At 35.4% G+C, this 17,976-nt stretch overlaps 1 protein-coding gene across 3 annotated transcripts in view; it reads right to left on the bottom strand.

The window, feature by feature from the left end:
• Positions 1–16,886, bottom strand: part of ODF2L (outer dense fiber of sperm tails 2 like) — a 54,053-nt gene extending 37,167 nt beyond the window's left edge. The window contains exons 1-8 of one of the 3 annotated variants that reach the window (XM_060303250.2): positions 16,830–16,886; positions 10,282–10,454; positions 8,238–8,370; positions 7,414–7,539; positions 6,026–6,085; positions 5,827–5,898; positions 5,160–5,276; positions 309–494 (exon numbers count right to left, since the gene is read on the bottom strand). In XM_060303250.2, coding sequence (XP_060159233.1) covers positions 309–494; positions 5,160–5,276; positions 5,827–5,898; positions 6,026–6,085; positions 7,414–7,539; positions 8,238–8,370; positions 10,282–10,394 — 807 coding nt within the window. In that variant the 5' untranslated portion in view covers positions 10,395–10,454; positions 16,830–16,886. The other 2 variants (XM_070044771.1, XM_030866115.3) reach the window with 2 other exon arrangements.
• Positions 16,887–17,976: the final 1,090 nt, after the last annotated feature.

Raw genomic sequence — 17,976 nt, 5'->3', positions numbered from 1 at the left:
AGCCTTTAATATTATGTTAATGTGCTTTAATTCAATGTTAATATGCTATTAGCACTGAAGTGGTGTTACCCTTAGTTGACCACAGATGCTTTGGGACTTAACATATCCTTTAAATAAAGCCCCAAGGAAATGCTGATATAATTCAATATGCAAATCTGTCATTTTACGTAATCTTTCAAAATGAAGGCTAAAGCAAAAATGTATGAGTAAAGTTTTTCTAACAAAATTATTGTATTAAGCATTATGAGGTTAACTACATAAACTAAGTACATAAAACAATTCTTTAAGTAAGAATGTATATAACTTACCTGCTCTCTAATTTGGGAAGTAAGGTTTTCCACGTCTCCAGTAAAATGTTTAATCCTTTGTTTGTAAATTTTAGATGCCTTTTTTAGAGCTATAGCTTTTTGCCTACTTGATTCTTTCATCGTTACAGCCTCATGCGTACTCTTTTTCAATTGCAAGTTCCATTCTGATATTTTGGTTTCTAAGCTCTAAAAAAACATTAGCAGTAATTAAATTATTTTAGAATGCCAATGTTTACATAAACATTGTGAAAATATGTAAAATCTTCCACATAGAATTTATCAAAAGGATTAATCATAAGATTAATAAAAAGCAAAACAGTGAAGAAAGGTGATTTCACCAATGTTTATTTGTAACCAGTTATAGAATGCAAATTTAAAATGTGTAAACCTATATAAAACTAATATTACTCTTACTAAAGATACTAATATTGGTGATTACAGTAAAAACACTAATTTCCTTAAAACTTTTTTGATTAACTAGAATTTTTAAAAATTTCCCATCTAGATTATACATAGTACTAGTTACTGCAAATCGAAAAAACATAATTTAGCTGGAGACAATTCAAACAACAGGTACAAAAAGCTCAAAGGAATCAGTAGCTCCCCAAATATATTAGGACTCTTTAGTTAAAATAATAAATGCTTAAAGGATATATGATCAAAATCTATAGATCATGAAGAGTATAGATGAGATAAACATAAACTTATCTACCAAATTTTAATTTACTAGAATTAAGGAGCATGCTTTGACATTTGAAAGAGTTACATCAAGGACAATAAAAGTACTACTTTGCCTAATAAGTAGTAAGTTTGTGGAAGTTATTATTCTAAAACTACACAGGGTTCAATAAGAGTTGGGATAAAAAAGTTAGGATTAAAAAAAGGGTAAAAAGATGTTTCAGGGCATGTTTCTATCCATTGAATTTGATAGTGTTAATTGACATAACTGTTTCCTTACATATTTCTTGAGGCTATAACCAGACACAGAACATTAGGTTGGGTGAAAGATGATTTAGTGTGATAACTCTCATGTTTTCACTTCAAATTATCTTAAGACTTTCTATTTAAAAGTATTTGAGTACTAACTATCTAAGAATTTAAAGACTTAAGATTTTAATGCCTTAACATTTTTTGAAAGTTGTGTAATTCTGAAAAGAATGTAAAATTATTACAGAATTTGGGCTTCCCTGGTGGCGCAGCGGTTGAGAGTCCGCCTGCCGATGCAGGGGACACGGGTTCGTGCCCCGGTCCAGGAAGATCCCACATGCCGCGGAGCGGCTGGGCCCGTGAGCCGTGGCCGCTGAGCCTGCGCGTCCGGAGCCTGTGCTCCGCAATGGGAGAGGCCACGACAGTGAGAGGCCCGCGTACCACAAAAAAAAAAAAAAAAAAATTATTACAGAATTTAAGTTTTAGTCTTCCATTCCTTGGACATTTTAATAAAATAATTAAAGGACAGTAAAAGATGGAGCTTTTCTACTTTTTGATCAACAAAAAGTATGCTTAATTTCCACTAAAATTGAGATTAAGAAGTACATGCAAATCAAAACTACAATGAAATATCATCTCACACCAGTCATAATGGCCATCATCAAAAAATCTACAAACAATAGGGCTTCCCTGGTGGCGCAGTGGTTGAGAGTCCGCCTGCCGATGCAGGGGACACGGGTTCGTGCCCCAGTCCGGGAAGATCCCACATGCTGCTGAGCGGCTGGGCCCGTGAGCCATGGCCGCTGAGCCTGCACGTCCGGAGCCTGTGCTCCGCAATGGGAGAGGCCACAACAGTGAGAGGCCCGCGTACCGCAAAAAAAAAAAAAAAAAAAAAAATCTACAAACAATAAATCTGGAGAGGGTGTGGAGAAAAGGGAACCCTCTTGCACTGTTGGTGGGAATGTAAATTGATACATCCACTATGGAGAACAGTATGAGGGTTCCGTAAAAAACTAAAAATAGAACTACCATATGACCCAGCAATCCCACTACTGGGCATATGCCCTGCGAACACCATAATTCGAAAAGATACATGTACCCCAGTGTTCACTGCAGCAGTATTTACAATAGCCAGGACATGGAAGCAACCTAAGTGTCCATCAACAGATGAATGGATAAAGAAGATGTGGCGCATATATACAATGGAATATTACTCAACCATAAATAGAAACAAAATTGAGTTATTTGTACTGAGGTGGATGGACCTAGAGTCTGTCCTACAGAGTGAAGTAAGTCAGAAAGAGAAAAACAAATACCATATGCTAACACATATACATGGAATCTAAAAAAAAAAGGTTCTGAAGAACCTAGGGGCAGGACAGGAATAAAGATGCAGATGTAGAGAATGGACTTGAGGACACGGGGAGGGAGAAGGGTAAGCTGGGACGAAGTGAGAGAGTGGCATAGGCATATATACACTACCAAATGTAAAATAGCTAGTGGGAAGCAGCCGCATAGCACAGGGAGATCAGCTCAGTGCTTTGTGACCACCTAGAGGTGGGATAGGGAGGGTGGGAGGGAGACGCAAAAGGGAGGAGATATGGGGATACATGTATATGTATAGCTGATTCACTTTGTTATAAAGCAGAAACTAACACAGCATTGTAAAGCAATTATACTCCAATAAAGATGTTAAAAAATTAAATTAAATTTTAAAAAAAAGAAGTACATCTTAAACAAGATCTAAAGACTTGATCTCTTTGAAAAGTAACTTGGTAGACTAAGAGAAGAAGCAAAACATTCCTCAATTGTCTTTAAAAATCTATCTAAACTAAAAAATCCCACGAAACGTTTTAATACGTAGTTGGGGAAAACATTTTAAATAAGTATGAAAAGTCTACTTAAGAGAAGCGAAGAACGCTCTCCACCAACCCAAGAAATACAGCTGTCATTCCTCTAAAAAACCACAGGGTGTCATCATCATATCATGAATAACAGCTACGCTGTCAGTTAAAAAACCTTTATCACTAAAGGTGAAATAAATTTTTTTGAACAAGGTTCCAGTAAAGACTTTCCCACTAGATTTATCAAATCCCATACCTGAACACTATTAGGAAGTGTGCTGAAACTATCAAATTATTTTTATAGTTTCAAAATAACCCCTTCACAGTCATTTGCCAAATGAATGGACGTATATTTAGAGTCAACTATTTGCCTTTTCCTATTTCCTAAGAATTATATTTGCAGCATATTATAAAGATAATTATTCTCTGTCTCTTCTAAAATGTGAAAATATTCTAACTCTAATTACTATAGTTTAAAGATCTAGGAAGAAAAATGAGTTAAAAGTACCTTTGGGGTAGTTCTCAGAGAATTATAATGTAATTAAAAATTTTAAAAGACCCAATACAATTTTTGAGTCATCAACAATACTAAAAAAATGAAATTTATATTGCTAAACTGAGTTCGTTCATTGTGTTTGTAGTCTTAAAGAAAAAAAAAACTTGTTAAACCTAAATAAACTCCAAAACTGTGTGTTAGAAGGAATGTAAAAAAATCCATGACCTAACGCAACTTCTTCTAATCATTTCTAAACAGTAGCATTTTGTAAGGGGATGTGAACTCAAAGTATTAGACGGGTGAATATCATGGCAAAACTTAGGATTTTAGCCTTATATTCACTCTCCTAATTATCTAAAAAGGAACTGTTAAACTTAACTTTAAAAAGTTATTTAATATTTTATTTTTCAACTGAAGAAAGTATTTTCAAGAACTTCCCCAACTTCTATTTGAGGACAAAATTAAAAATTGTGTAAGTAAGATAAACTGAAGTATATGATCTGAGATGTTAAATTACATGTATTCTCTTGTATTTACCATGACAGAGCAAGGCAATTTCAACTCTAGTTCATCTGCAGTGCCCTAGGACACCGATGCAAAAAACACAGGGAATCTTTGAGGGAAAGTGCTTAAAAGCACCTGTAGGCAGACAAAAGACAAAATTTATATCCCACATAAGCCTGCTTAATGTCCCTTTGATGGGCAAAAGCTTTTTGCCATTGAAGAAAAAATAAACAACCCCCCCCATGCAGTCTTGAAACATGTGCCTGGACTGCAGAAATCTGCCATGATACAGGAGGATAAAAGCAAACAGAAATTTATTAACACAGAAGTCCTCACGCTCAGTGAGGTTTGTCTTTACACACTTCTTCCAAAAGCGAGAACACTGCTTTTCCGTTGACAAAAATAACGACAGTAGATCCAGTTAGCTTGTGTCATACCACAGCAACCTCAAACTCTCATCTCAACCTCAAACTCTCATCTCATCTCATCTTGTGAGACTTCCACAAGAATATTTAAACTGCTCAGTTTAAACCAGAAAATTCCTCTTAATTATCCTGCTAAACTGTGTAACAAGGAGGTTACTCAATTATCTAAACACCAAGGCAAGGTTAACTGATCTTAACATTATTACCATTAGTATACTGTCTGCTTACTAAATATGGGTGAGAGTATGTATGTATATGTATAGATGCATAAAAGACTAAATACTATATACCAAATATTAATGGTTTCAGTATTTTAATTTTCTCTTTTATATTTAACAAATTTCCAAATTAATTTTCCAAGTTTATATAAATTAACTGATAATAGGAGAGATTTTTAAAGTAATTAGAACTTTATAAATCCTTCCCAGATTGGTACTAAAAAGTCACAGCATTTTTCTTTTTTTTATATTGGTATTTGGAGCCAAATCTTTAGACAGACCAGAAATCTTAAGATTTACCTCAAATATGTACTTCCCATGGCAACACTTAAAATTGGATTCTTTCAAAACCACTAAATTCCAGAATTAAGCAAAGACTTTATTGTTGTCCATTAGTTTTATCAATTAAACTATAAATATGGGTGAATATTTACAACCTTTATGTGCTCTTTTAATTTATCATTCTCTGCTTCCTTTTTATGAATTTGGAACTGTAGTCGTTCATGTACTACTTTTACTGATTGTGACAAACGGCTTGCTTTCAAAGCATTTGCCTATAAGAGAAAACAAAACAAAGCAAAAATGTGTTATTTGATGTATTTTTTCACAATATTAAACTTTACCGTACTAAGACATGATCTAAAAAGTTGCTAAAGAGCAAAGTACAACACTTCCCCAATTACAAATGGATTTTATATAAAACCAGGGGGATGTTTTCTCCTCCCCTTTTTTATTTAATAACTCCTAATTATCTCTTTTTAAAAGTTCCTGTCTATCCTTCTAAGTAAAATTATGGGTATGTCTAAAATGCTCCTACAAACACAGAAATTCCTTAATTTATACTAAAATTGAAATATATATTTATACATAGGTCCCTGACTTAGGCCAAGTACCCTGATTGAAATACCACAAAAATCTAAAAAGAAAAAAAAAAACTCTAAAAAATTAAGATATTATATTTGATGCATAAACTTGTAAAAATGTCCAAATAATCTAAAAATATTTCTATATGTATTTATGAGGATATGGGGGCCAGGATGGAAAGAAGAGAAAGAGGGAGTCAATATTAAGAAAATTTGACGAATTAGCTCAAAATTTGCTTACCTTTTCATTCTGAAACAAACAAGAAAGTTCTTGGATATAGGTCTCCTTTTCAAGTACCTTCGTCTTAAGATTCTTCAGCAAATATAATGTAAAAGTTAGAAATATCACAACTTGGATAATGTTGGCTAATTTTATAAAACCAACCAGCATACAAACAAAAAATTTCAGAAAAATAGACACCAAGTCTAAAAAGACTTACAGTGTTTTCACTTTCATTATCAGCTAGCTTATCTAACAAGCTGGATAAACTGTCCCCTCTCTGTGGAAAAAAGAAGTTGTAAATCAGTGTTCCCAAACTATATTTCTCTACATAAAAAAGTAGAAAATGGAATAAGCATCACTTAAGAAATTAATATGGACAACTACTATGCATAGTTCAGTTTTTTTAAAAGTTAACCATAAGAAAGATTTTTGCTTAAGTGTTCCAAATCAACTTTTAATCCATAATTTATGAAATCAATTAATTTACTAAATTAATTTCTAAATAATGCCTCATAAAGTACAAGCCAATGAAATAAAAATCTTGTATACAAAGAAGGCTCACAATGCTGACTGTAAACAGATAAAAATTATAAACAGTCTAAAGTCTAGCAAAAAGAAATGTTTTAAAGAATTACAGCAGGGGGCTTCCCTGGTGGCGCAGTGGTTGAGAATCTGCCTGCCAATGCAGGGGACACGGGTTCGAGCCCTGGTCTGGGAAGATCCCACATGCCGCGGAGCAACTAGGCCCGTGAGCCACAACTACTGAGCCTGCGCGTCTGGAGCCTGTGCTCCACAACAAGAGAGGCCGCGATAGTGAGAGGCCCGCGCACCGCGATGAAGAGTGGCCCCCGCTTGCCACAACTAGAGAAAGCCCTTGCACAGAAACGAAGACCCAACACAGCCAAAAATAAATAAATAAAATAAAAATTAAAAAAAAAAATTACAGCAAATCAATAACAGAATTCCATGTAGATATTTTAAATGAGAACGAAAAATGTTTATTCATTTTGAGGGTCATACATACTGTATGACTTCATTTATATGGAATATCTGAAATCAGCAAATCCACAGAGAAAAAGTAGATAATGGGCTAAAGAGGGGTAGTGGGGATGGGAAGTAAAATTCTAAAGAGCAATGGGTTTCTTTTTGTAGTGATGAAAATGCTCTAAGGTTGATAGTGGTGATGGCTACACAATTCTGTGAATATACTAAAAATCACTGAATTGCATACTTTAAACCAGTGAACTGTATGGTATGTGAATTATATCTCGGTGAAACTGTTAAAAAAGGAATATATGAATGTATAAATACAATGTACACAAGGGCTTAAATTCTAAGAGTATTTTATTGTAATCAATTGAAATGAAGTATAACAAATAATGAAAGTTTTTGAGATTGAAAATAAAAATATATTTTCTATAAAAATATGCTGCTTTCATGTAAAAGTATTTATGAAACATTGAAAGTGGGGGTTAATGATTGCCATTTCAAACAAAAATTCAAGAATCATTTCCATTTCAAATATACCAATATTTTAATTTCAAGAAATAATATACCCTTCAAGCGAGAAATATCGCTATTAAAATAGTGCTTAGTATTTCTTACCTGTTGGTGTTCTGTCTTTCTAAGAAGATGTTCTAAAGTTTGTTTTAAATCTTTAAAAGAGTCTAATTCTTTTCTTAATATTTCCTTCTGTTTAGAAATCTTCAAATTGGATGCAGAAAGATCAGTCTGACAAAATATAAGAAGCACATACACATTTTAAGACATAGCATTAAGACACTCTAAAATATACTACTACTATTATCAAAGAATACTTTTCCTAGTAATAAAATCATTCTTTTGCACATAGAAGTAGTAAGATATGCCAGGTTTTTCAGCAGTAAATAGTATATGTTACATGGTTCTAAAGTAAAATGAAATCAAAATAAGGGCTTAAACCCTAAAGTATTTCAGGCATTTATTTTAATAAAACTAATAGAATACAATCTATTTTTTTGTCCTTAACTCAAACTTTAGTACACTGAACTTTTAGAATAGAGGTTTCTATTCCACACAATACTATAGAAAATATATTTCATCTCTCAAGAGTGAAAGTGAAGAGTGAGAGTGAAGAATATTTTAAATTCACTCTTGAGAAAAGTTGACTCTAGTTCAACTCAGGTAAGGCAAGCATCAAGGTACTTTCTAGTCAAGCACCAAGGTACTTTCTAGCTTAGCGTCTCATCAAATACATGCCTGAGATTATCTCTGAGGAAAAGAATTGCAATTAATGACACAGGAATGAAAAACACTAATAAACCTGCATTTTTTATATCAAATACCAGTATGTGAGCATAACTACTACAAGATATGAGACCTCAGTTAATGAATTCTGACTATTATCCTAGCTTCTCATTTTATTACACATTCACTAGGCAAGTACTCACATTTTCAAAACTAATCTCTTCAATGGTGTCCTTAAATACTGGCAAAAGTAATTCTACAGAACAAGTTGCTAACTCGGCTTCCTTAAATGTTGCTTCCAATTTGGTCTTCTCAATTAGGATGTCCTGCTTTAGGCTAATTAGATATGCACAAATAAACTTTAAGTTAAAGCTGTTACATAAACTAGTTATGCTTTTAATGCAAACAGAGCATAGCATGATTAAATACTACAGTTCCATAAATTGCTCTGCAAAATATAACAGTAAATTTTCACTGAAAATGAATTTTTTCTGTACTTCCATATTTTTTCTACACTTAACTATACATGGAAAGACAGTTTTTAAAATGTTAAGATATGTAAAACACAAAGACTACCAACAGCAATTATCCCTGTGCTATTTGATAATTATTGAACATCTCTTCTCCTGTTTGTAAAATGATTTGTGTGAATGTGTTCGTGTCTTTTTTTCTTCCCTTCCTTCTCCCTTACTCCAAAGCCAAAAGATTTGTCTTCCTAGACCTTATTCCAAAATGCTTTCTTGAAACTTATTGTTTTTCACAAAAAAAATCCTCCAGAGAAATGTGTAAGCTAAACAAATGGAACACAAAAAACTAAACCTCTCCAAATATCTAAAAATCCTTCACATTTGGCTTTATAAAACATTATTATCATTCAAAACAAAACTGATAATATTTGCTTTCTTGATTACGTTTTACACAGACATTACTGTGTATCACTGTAAGATACATCTTTGGGTATGGGGGCTCATATTTTTACATCCCGAAATTGGGATGCTTCTTACAATCTCTGTCAGTCTGGAAGCAGTCCTTAGCTGTCTTTCCTGTACAGGTCCAGAACTTACAGAATGAGCATCCAATGTTTTGAAGAACATCCCAGAGATGGGGTACAGCACTTTTTTAACCCGTAACAACAAAGGGTCATAGAGAGGGATTGGAGGAGTTGTTGAAGCAGGAATGTTTAGCAACATTCTAGAAGCAAGACCCCAAGGTAGGCTTGCTGTATATTGTAAGAGCCCATCACCAATAAATTTCATTTCAGTTATAGATGCTCCTAAGAAATACCAGCACATATCACCAATACTCTTAATAGCAAGGATAACTCTGAGTCAAAAAGTAACTCATGAGAGTTGGGCTTTGAGTATAAGGAAGTTTTGAGAATACCTTACCTACTTTATTTCATTCACATTTTATTTTTATATAAGTGCAGAGTTATTTGGACTAAAAATCTATGTATAAGTTTGAAGGAGTTTTTTCAATATTTATAAATAAAATTCCAAGCCATAAGAAAGCATTGTGTCTTTCTTTAATTGACACCTTTTTTCTTTTATGGAACATAATGTAATGGCTCAGCAACAATGAATGGCATCTTAGAGGCTATGTCTCTAAGAAGTAGACTGTATTCTTAAGTACCACTTAAGATGTCTTAAAATGATGGGCCCAATGAAGATGGTTGCTACAAAAGACAGTTATCATTATTAAAAACCATGTACAGAAAGTCAAGAATGATTATATATGACCAAACATCATTTTCATTTAAGCTAAACTAGAAGTTGGACTATAGTATCCATAGCAACAAGCATGGTATTTTAAGACTTATTTTGGGGAGCAATGAGTCGTACAAATAACAAGTGCACTCTCCATACTAAAGAAGCAAAATATGACAGGTATTTGTTAGATAGCAATATCCCAAATGACAGTGAAGTAGTACTCATTAACTAAATTTCCAATATTCCATAGTATTTATATTTTCATTTACATTAGTTAGAAAGATATATACTTTACAAATTTTTTTATAGGTAAGGTTTTCATTTTTAATTGCTTTCACTAAAATTCCAAAATAACTAGGCAAATTCTGCTAAATGAGTACATCTGTAATCAGATTAAATAAATATAAATTACTAGGCTGTTAGATGATATTCTTGAAAGAATGCTGTATTTGATTCAAATAATTTACAGTATGGAAATTTACAGTATGAAACCCTGAAATCAAAAAATTAAGCTATCCCCTGCTATTGTTGAGAATACCAGCTGAGATGACTTTCACTGGCATGCCGTGGTAAATGTTCTTTCTCTGGTATACTTTTAAAATGGGAAAAGAGTTCTTCTGAATGACTTCCATCATTTGTAGGCTTCTCCATAAATTCGGTAAATGGATTTATAGGTGGCTTCCACAACAAGTTCTCCACATAAGCTGAAATCTAGGAAATATTTTAATTATTAAACATCATTTCAGTAGATTCTTTTTTTCTGCTATTACCCAATAAGATAAAAATCCTAAAGATCTGTAAAAGAATAATATTTCACAGACAAACTTGAAATTATAACTGCTACTCATTGTGATACTAATTCAAAATAGTATCAAAATTGCATAGCATAATCATTCAACGATTGCCAACTCCCATACAGTTTCCAAAAGGCCCACTATTTTCTACATACTCACAAGAATGTAGAAATTACTATTAGTCTATTTCTTGAAGTATTATAATAATATCCTAATCCAATCGGACTAGAAAATGGATATAAAAACCACAGAATAACTATCATTCTCAGTTGCATTAGATTTATCCAATAGGAAATGTATGTTATTCATGCCTGTAACAGTAAAAATTTAAGATACTTTTGGAAGTATTTGGCAACAATAGCTACAAAGAAGTTATTTTCTTAAAGTAGACTTTTCAATATTAAATTCATTTATTCCTATAAATAAATCATATTTTTTAAAAAAGCTCAATCTAAGTTATTCTTTGGTGATAATGAATGGACAGATGACATTACTTCTAAGTTTTACTAAATAATCTAATTGTTTTCTCTCAAACTTGGAGATGTCATTTTTAAAATGTGAATATTTATAAATTTCTTCAAAACGATTCCATTTTAAGTAATGAGTTAGTGCTCTGGCAATCATTAAGGCTGTAGTTTTTCAAATCTAATATATGGAAATGTGTCTCCCTAACTTTGTTTATACAAAATCAAATGTCATATTTAAGGTTTTCTGCATTTTTTCAGAGATATTTTACCTCTTTGTAATTTATTTTTATTTATCTGTATCATAAAATACATATGTTCAAGAATTTTCAATACTTTAAGTAGATGTGAAATTAAAGGTTGAAAATTATTCACTATATTTAATTAGCAATTCAGAAATCTTCAAATGTCTGTAAAAATTTATCTATTTTTTTTGTCCAAAGGTTCTGTATACCAGAAAGATAAATATTTAGGATACAGGCCAGTGAAAAGCATCCTCATATTTTTTCAATACTAGAAACTCACATCAAAATGGAAATGTTGAATAAGATACATATAGTCTAAGATGATCTACCTGAATGCTGCAAACACGCATCTGTTATTAGGACATAACAACATTTTGAGCTATTGGTAGCCCAGAAAAATTTAAAACATATGGATACACAAAATCAAATGAAAACCCAAACCTAAAGTTGAAGAAGAATATGCTTGGATAAGTCACTGCCATCAAGAAAATTATCATCTACTGATTTGTTCAGTTTTGGTACTTATCTTTTGTCCATTCACTTGTTTAAATATTCGTCTCTCTGTACAATGGAATCTCAAAAAAGAACGTCTTATTTATTGGAATCCTCAGCACCTGTAAGTCTTGTAAAAGCTAAGCAATATTTCAAGGAGAGGACTCAAGGCTTAGAGCAATTAATGAATAAGATGAATAAAGACTGCTGCTTTTTTACTTATCTTTTCAGGGATAATTAAAAGAAAAATAGTTCATATATTTAAAATAAAAGTTCACAAATCAGTGTAAGAGGGTAGAGATCTTCAATTTATTGAAAACATTTTATGAGGTAAGATTCAGTTTGGTATCAGTACTTTAGTTCTTGCTTGGCTTTGTGGGCTATTGGCAGCTATTTATATAATTTTTCTATAAGTTTTGTCACATGATAAAATCATACAACATAAGTAATTGTATCTTATCTTAAAGGGTAAATAAATAAAACTAACATATTATAAAAATAGGGATTTTTAGAATGACTTTTAGCCCAACATTCTAAAATGTATCTTCATTACTGATTTCTCAAAACGTGAAACAGAGAACTGGGTATGTCTCAAATATTTGCATAGAAATTATCAACTATCATATTCTCACAATCTAGAAGTGAATATAGGATAAATATTGTTGAGAGGTTCCAAGGTACTCCACTATTTTTGTGTTGTAACCATACTTTAACCAAAAACATATGTGTGCTGAACAATGTAATAATTTTCTTTAGCAAAAAAAATCCTGCCTTTATAAAAAATGCTATCATTTTGGGAGACCAAATGTATTCTTGAGTGGAAAAGCAGACATTTCACAAGAAAATGTTTTCAATTATGTAGAATAAACTGCCAATTTACAAATGTAATATACTTTTGTATAGCTTGTTAGTGGTGAAACAAAGACACATATTCTGCACACATACTTAATGATCAAATCCCTAAAGAATAGCAATTTAAAATATTTTTAATGTTGAAAGAATTAAATTTCCTATACAGAAATGACTTTATCAGTCCCCTACCCAAAAGGCAGTACTTAAAGCTTCTTCCAGGTGTGGTCATGGGTTTATGCTGATCCAGCTACACTCATTTAACTATGTTCCATTTTGGCCAGCAACAAGCATTTGAGGGATGGCTGTTCAGGGACCATGATGCTGGCCATGGTAAGAGAAAAGAAAGATCAGTCCATGACCTTCCGCAGCACCTAGATTGTTCTACATAAACTAACCAGCTCCAAGTATGTATTCAAAACTAATCTCTCTAAAGAGACTAGCATATGAATCTTGCAGATTTCAATTTGTTTTGCCAAACACTAATCCTTGGAAAACTAGCTCCCACTGGCTTCAAACAAAAGCACACAGCTTATACTGAAAAATTCACTATGAAATATTCAGCAAAGAATACCAAGTAGATACAGGAATGTTGCTAATTTCCCACACTAAACACTAGTCAAAAGTTTACTAGAGAAGTAACTGTATGCCTTTTTGGACTCCATAGTGAAAAAAAAAAAGGTATACGAAATTTGGAAGTAGGCAGAGTAAAAATAACCAGAAGTGGAAAACTGAACTTATCAGTAAAGGCTATCAAAACTGGAAAAAACATTTTCTGATATAGAGAGATTAACTTTGAAAAGTAATTAGCTAATGCTTCTGTCCAATGAATAAAGGAATTTAAAAATAAAAGCGTTGCAGATTGGATAATACGGGGGAAAAAAATTGACAGGAAGAGTGACTGATTTGTAAATAAAGGATACATACATACTTTCAAGGCCCAAGTCCTCCCTCCTTCTCAGAATGTTCCTCTGACTGATCCAGCCCACCAAGAATCCTAAACATCTAATAATATTCTCAGAATCATACAGTTTAGAATTTAATTGCTCCATAAATGGTAATATTTTAGTTCTTCTTTAAACTTGCTACTAAATCTGTGAGGGCAAATATACCCATCACCATCTACCCTCAAAAATTAATCAGTGAGAGGCATAGGTTAGGTTCCAATATACAAGTTAGGGTCACCAAATAATTTATTGTTCAAACTGAAACACTTTTGAGAGGAAGCCCCACAGAGAACCCAATTATCCAGAAGACGGGACCAAAGATGTTCAGAACATTGTCTAACCCCAAATAGTCAGCATCCTTTATCAGATAAACATAAAACATTTTCCTTCTCTTCAACAAAAGGACAGCATGACATGCTGCCATTTATTAACAGCATTCACTGACCAAAAATCTACACTGTTGCTATTATCATCTAAAGGCTACTCATTGAAGAAACCAAGTTTTAGAAAACAGCTTGACCAAGATTACAAGTAAGAAAGTGGTGGAACTCAGTTTTGAATGAAAGCCATCAGGTACTGATATATAAATATAAGAATCTACATAGCTGAAAGTAACATACAAACTTCCCTTTTATAAGAGTGTTTTAGCACTCTTATAAATTCAGTTTATATTAAAAAAAAAGAAAATTGTTCTGTACAAGGAAATGAAGGATGAATAAGATTGAGCTCCTTGAAGGCACAGACTACAAGTCTAAAGAGAGAGCAATGAGCAGACCACTAAAATCCAGTGTTCTAAAGACTATGACGGGGACTCATCAGGTACTGCAAAAGCAACTGGCAGGATCCTGGGAGACTTCCCAGAGATGGATCCTCAGTAGAGTCCAGAAGAACAAGTTTGAGCTTGGCAAAAGAGAACAGAAAACAGGCATTCCGGATAGAGGGTAAAGTACCAGCAAGAACAAGGAATCATGACGGTACATGATTTGAAAGGGCACGTGGCAAAAGATGAGACTGGACACATGAAAGTAGACACTGTATACCAAGCTCAAGAGCTTGAATTTTTTCCTAAAGGTTAAGACAGACCATTAAATAATTTTAAGCAGGAGAATGACAGATCAGAAGTGCATCTTTAAAAGGTAAGTACAGGGCTTCCCTGGTGGCGCAGTGGTTGAGAGTCTGCCTGCCAATGCGGGGGACGTGGGTTCGTGCCCTGGTCCGGGAAGATCCCACATGCCGCGGAGCGGCTGGGTCCGTGGGCCACGGCCGCGGAGCCTGCGCGTCCGGAGCCTGTGCTCCGCAATGGGAGAGGCCGCAACATTGAGAGGCCTGCGTACCGCAAAAATAAATAAATAAATAAAATAAATAAAAGGTAAGTACAGTGGTGTTTTGGAAAATGGACTCGGCATATGGAGGAGACGAGAGGAGAAGCAGTGATCAGGTTATTAGGGTCCCAAGAGAGATGAAATTCCAACATTCTTTTCCAACAAAAATTTTTGAAGAAATCAAAAGTTGTTGCCACTGGTGATTTAAAAAAAAAAAAAGAAAAACAATGAAGGAATTAGAATACAGGAATAGCAAGAGATCAGTATGGAAAGAAATGATCAAATGTAACCCCTCATTTACCCATGACCATCTGAATGGATTGCTCCACATCTAAGTTGCAGGAAATGATTACTTATCCTTTTAAATACAAAAATTAATTTAGACCAGTTTGAAGAAAATCTTTTAAAAGTATGTCTTATTTCTTCCTTCTCAGAGTACAGATAGACTGAACATAATTTAACCATTCCTGATGACCCAGAGGCAGCATATTAAAAAGAAAGAACACTGGGCCAGATTCATCAGTTCACAGTCCTTATGAGCCACCTGACACAGACAACCCTTAGCTTCAATAGCCCTTTGGTTCTCTCTCCTACAAAATGAGAATAAGCTTTGCCAGCCAAAGCTGTCATGAGGTTTGAACAGAATGAAGTAGAAACACTTACAGGTGGTGAGTTTTGTTTGTTTAATTTAGGACCCCTTTGGTCACTCTGTTGGGGCTGCTTTCCCACCAGGCCTTCTCCTTAATTTTTTTCATTTAAAAAAAAAAAAAATCGTCCTGAGTCATTCACCATTCCTGAAATTACTTGCAGATCTGAGTTATCTGTATAGAACCAAATCTTAACTTCAAAACAATCCTTTCAAAATCTATTCTTTGCAGAATTATTACAAGTCATTTTCAATGTAGTCAAAAATTGACTGAGTTCTATTAAACCAGAGCCCAGGAGAACAATTATTGACTTCCAACAGAACTGTGCCCAAGGGGATAGATGTTCTGTCAACCTCATTGCTATACCCAGATACTTGGGTCTCAGTCACTTGCACAAACTAAGCAGTGATTAGTAGCAATATAAACAAAGCCATTTTCTCATACCTCTGGGTGTTTGAGATGCAAAAACTATCCTATTAATACACATCAATTGTGAAATTAGAAGAAAATGAGAAGCAAAAAATGGATACCTGGCTGTTAAGGGCCATGACAAACATTGCCGTGACAATCTTATTAAAGCAGAAAGGTATCAAACACATTTTAAAAGCCGACAGGCTTACCGCAGTCTATTCCTTTAACCATAACTAACCAAGTGGTGCTTAAAACTACTCCAAGAACCTCATTCATTCAAAAACACCTGAAACCTTACTATGTGTGAGATGATAGGAAAACTTCGTCTCTGCAATAGACTTTATCCCAACACCAGCCAAAGTCTGGCTATGGTTTCCTCACTAAACAAGCACCACTTACTGACCACCTACTCAAAACCTGGCACTGGTTAACTTAATCTCTTTTATTACAACCACTCTAAAGTGACTTATCCTCCTCATTTTACAGAAAAGGAAGCTGAAGGCAGTAACGTTAGTGACCTGCCCAAACCACACACTTAAAGGAATTGAGGCTGCACTCTAGGACCCTGGAGAACGAATTATTTCCCCGAGGCCTGGAGTATTCTTTACTTAAGGAGCCCCGGAGCTTACCAGAGTCTGGCACATTATATGGTGGGCATTTTAAAAACAGCCGTATACGTAAGAGAGCACTATTTCGGTAAGCAACGATGCAGTGCCCGGGGCCGGCCGGGTCAGGGCTCCGTCCTGGACAAGCCCACCTCGGCTAAGATCTGCCCTGCTGTCCCAGGGACCACACACTTCCTCGCTGCCTTTCCCAAGCCCAGGCTGTCTGTCTGGGGGGAGAGGACGGTGTAGGCAGAAAGCGGCTGAGTTCAGTTTTGGGTGGACGCGAGGGCCTCTCACTTCCGTGACCCACCTTGGCCACCGCCCCGCCCCCAGAGCTGCCCGCGGTAACTAAGCCTCGGCCATGCAAGCCCAGGAAGCTTGCTTCCCCCTCCAAAAGCACGCCGACGTCCCTACCGCTGCGTCAGTACGTCGCCGTGACGTCAGCCCGCCGCCGCTCCGCTGTGAAAGGGGTCCGCCAGGGCCGCCAAGGCTGACGCTCGGCGAACGTTAGTGTAAGCCGCCCGTGAGCATACCTGTGTTCTCCAGCCCTGGGTCGGCTAGAACGGAGCAGGACGCGGGGGGCAGTGCAGCTGGTGAAAGCTAGGAAGGCAAGGACTCGACGCGGGAAGCAGGCGAACTCCTAGAACGGCTCGCGCTGGCAGAACGCCCAACAAGGTGCAAGCGGCACAAAGCGGAGTTGGTAACCAGCAAATGGCTTCTCTGGCAACGGTCGCCCCGCCCCTTCCGTCGGGCTCGCAGCGGCGCAGCCAATTGGCCGAGCTCGGGAAAGCGAGCGCCGGCGTCTGCTGCTATTGGCAGGAGTGAGGGGGAGGAGCCCGGGAGAGCAGCTTTGTCTTTCTGTTGGTTCTCCCAGTGAACTCCCCCGACCCCGCGACCGTTTGTTTTCCGAGAAGGGTAGCGTTTGTGTGTAGTTACTAAAATCTTAACTGAGTTCAACCAGAAAGGGAAGTAAGGCCGATGGATTCCAAATTTTCTGACACTTGGCTTCCAAGTGTCCTGCTTTTGCTATTTAAAGGAGGAGATTTGAAAAAACCAAGGCAACCGCGACTGGAAGAAAGCTCGTTATAAATGTAAACAGCTAAAATCTGTTTATCTGAGATCATTCCCTGGGCCTATTTTCTCCTGTTAAATGAGGGAACCGGACGGTGATCTCGAAGGCATCTTTCAGGTCACAAATTATTTGTATCTGTGCTACAGCCAGCTGGTATGGTTTATAAACTGAACAAGGCCAGATTCTATTTGGAAAAGTTAAAAAAAAAAAAAGTTATCTAATGCCTCAACCTAACGTTCAAAATCGTAGGCTATCACATTAGGTTCACAAATAGAGCCACTATCAACTGAGCAGTTTAACCATGGCGTACGTCTTATTGGTTTCACTAAAGAATATTTTCCACTGATGATTCCAGCAATGCTTCCCCCCCGCCGCCCCCCCTCCC

Source organism: Globicephala melas, chromosome 1 (assembly GCF_963455315.2).
Source record: "Globicephala melas chromosome 1, mGloMel1.2, whole genome shotgun sequence".
NCBI lineage: Eukaryota > Metazoa > Chordata > Mammalia > Artiodactyla > Delphinidae > Globicephala > Globicephala melas.
This window is presented reverse-complemented; position numbering and strand designations above follow the sequence as displayed.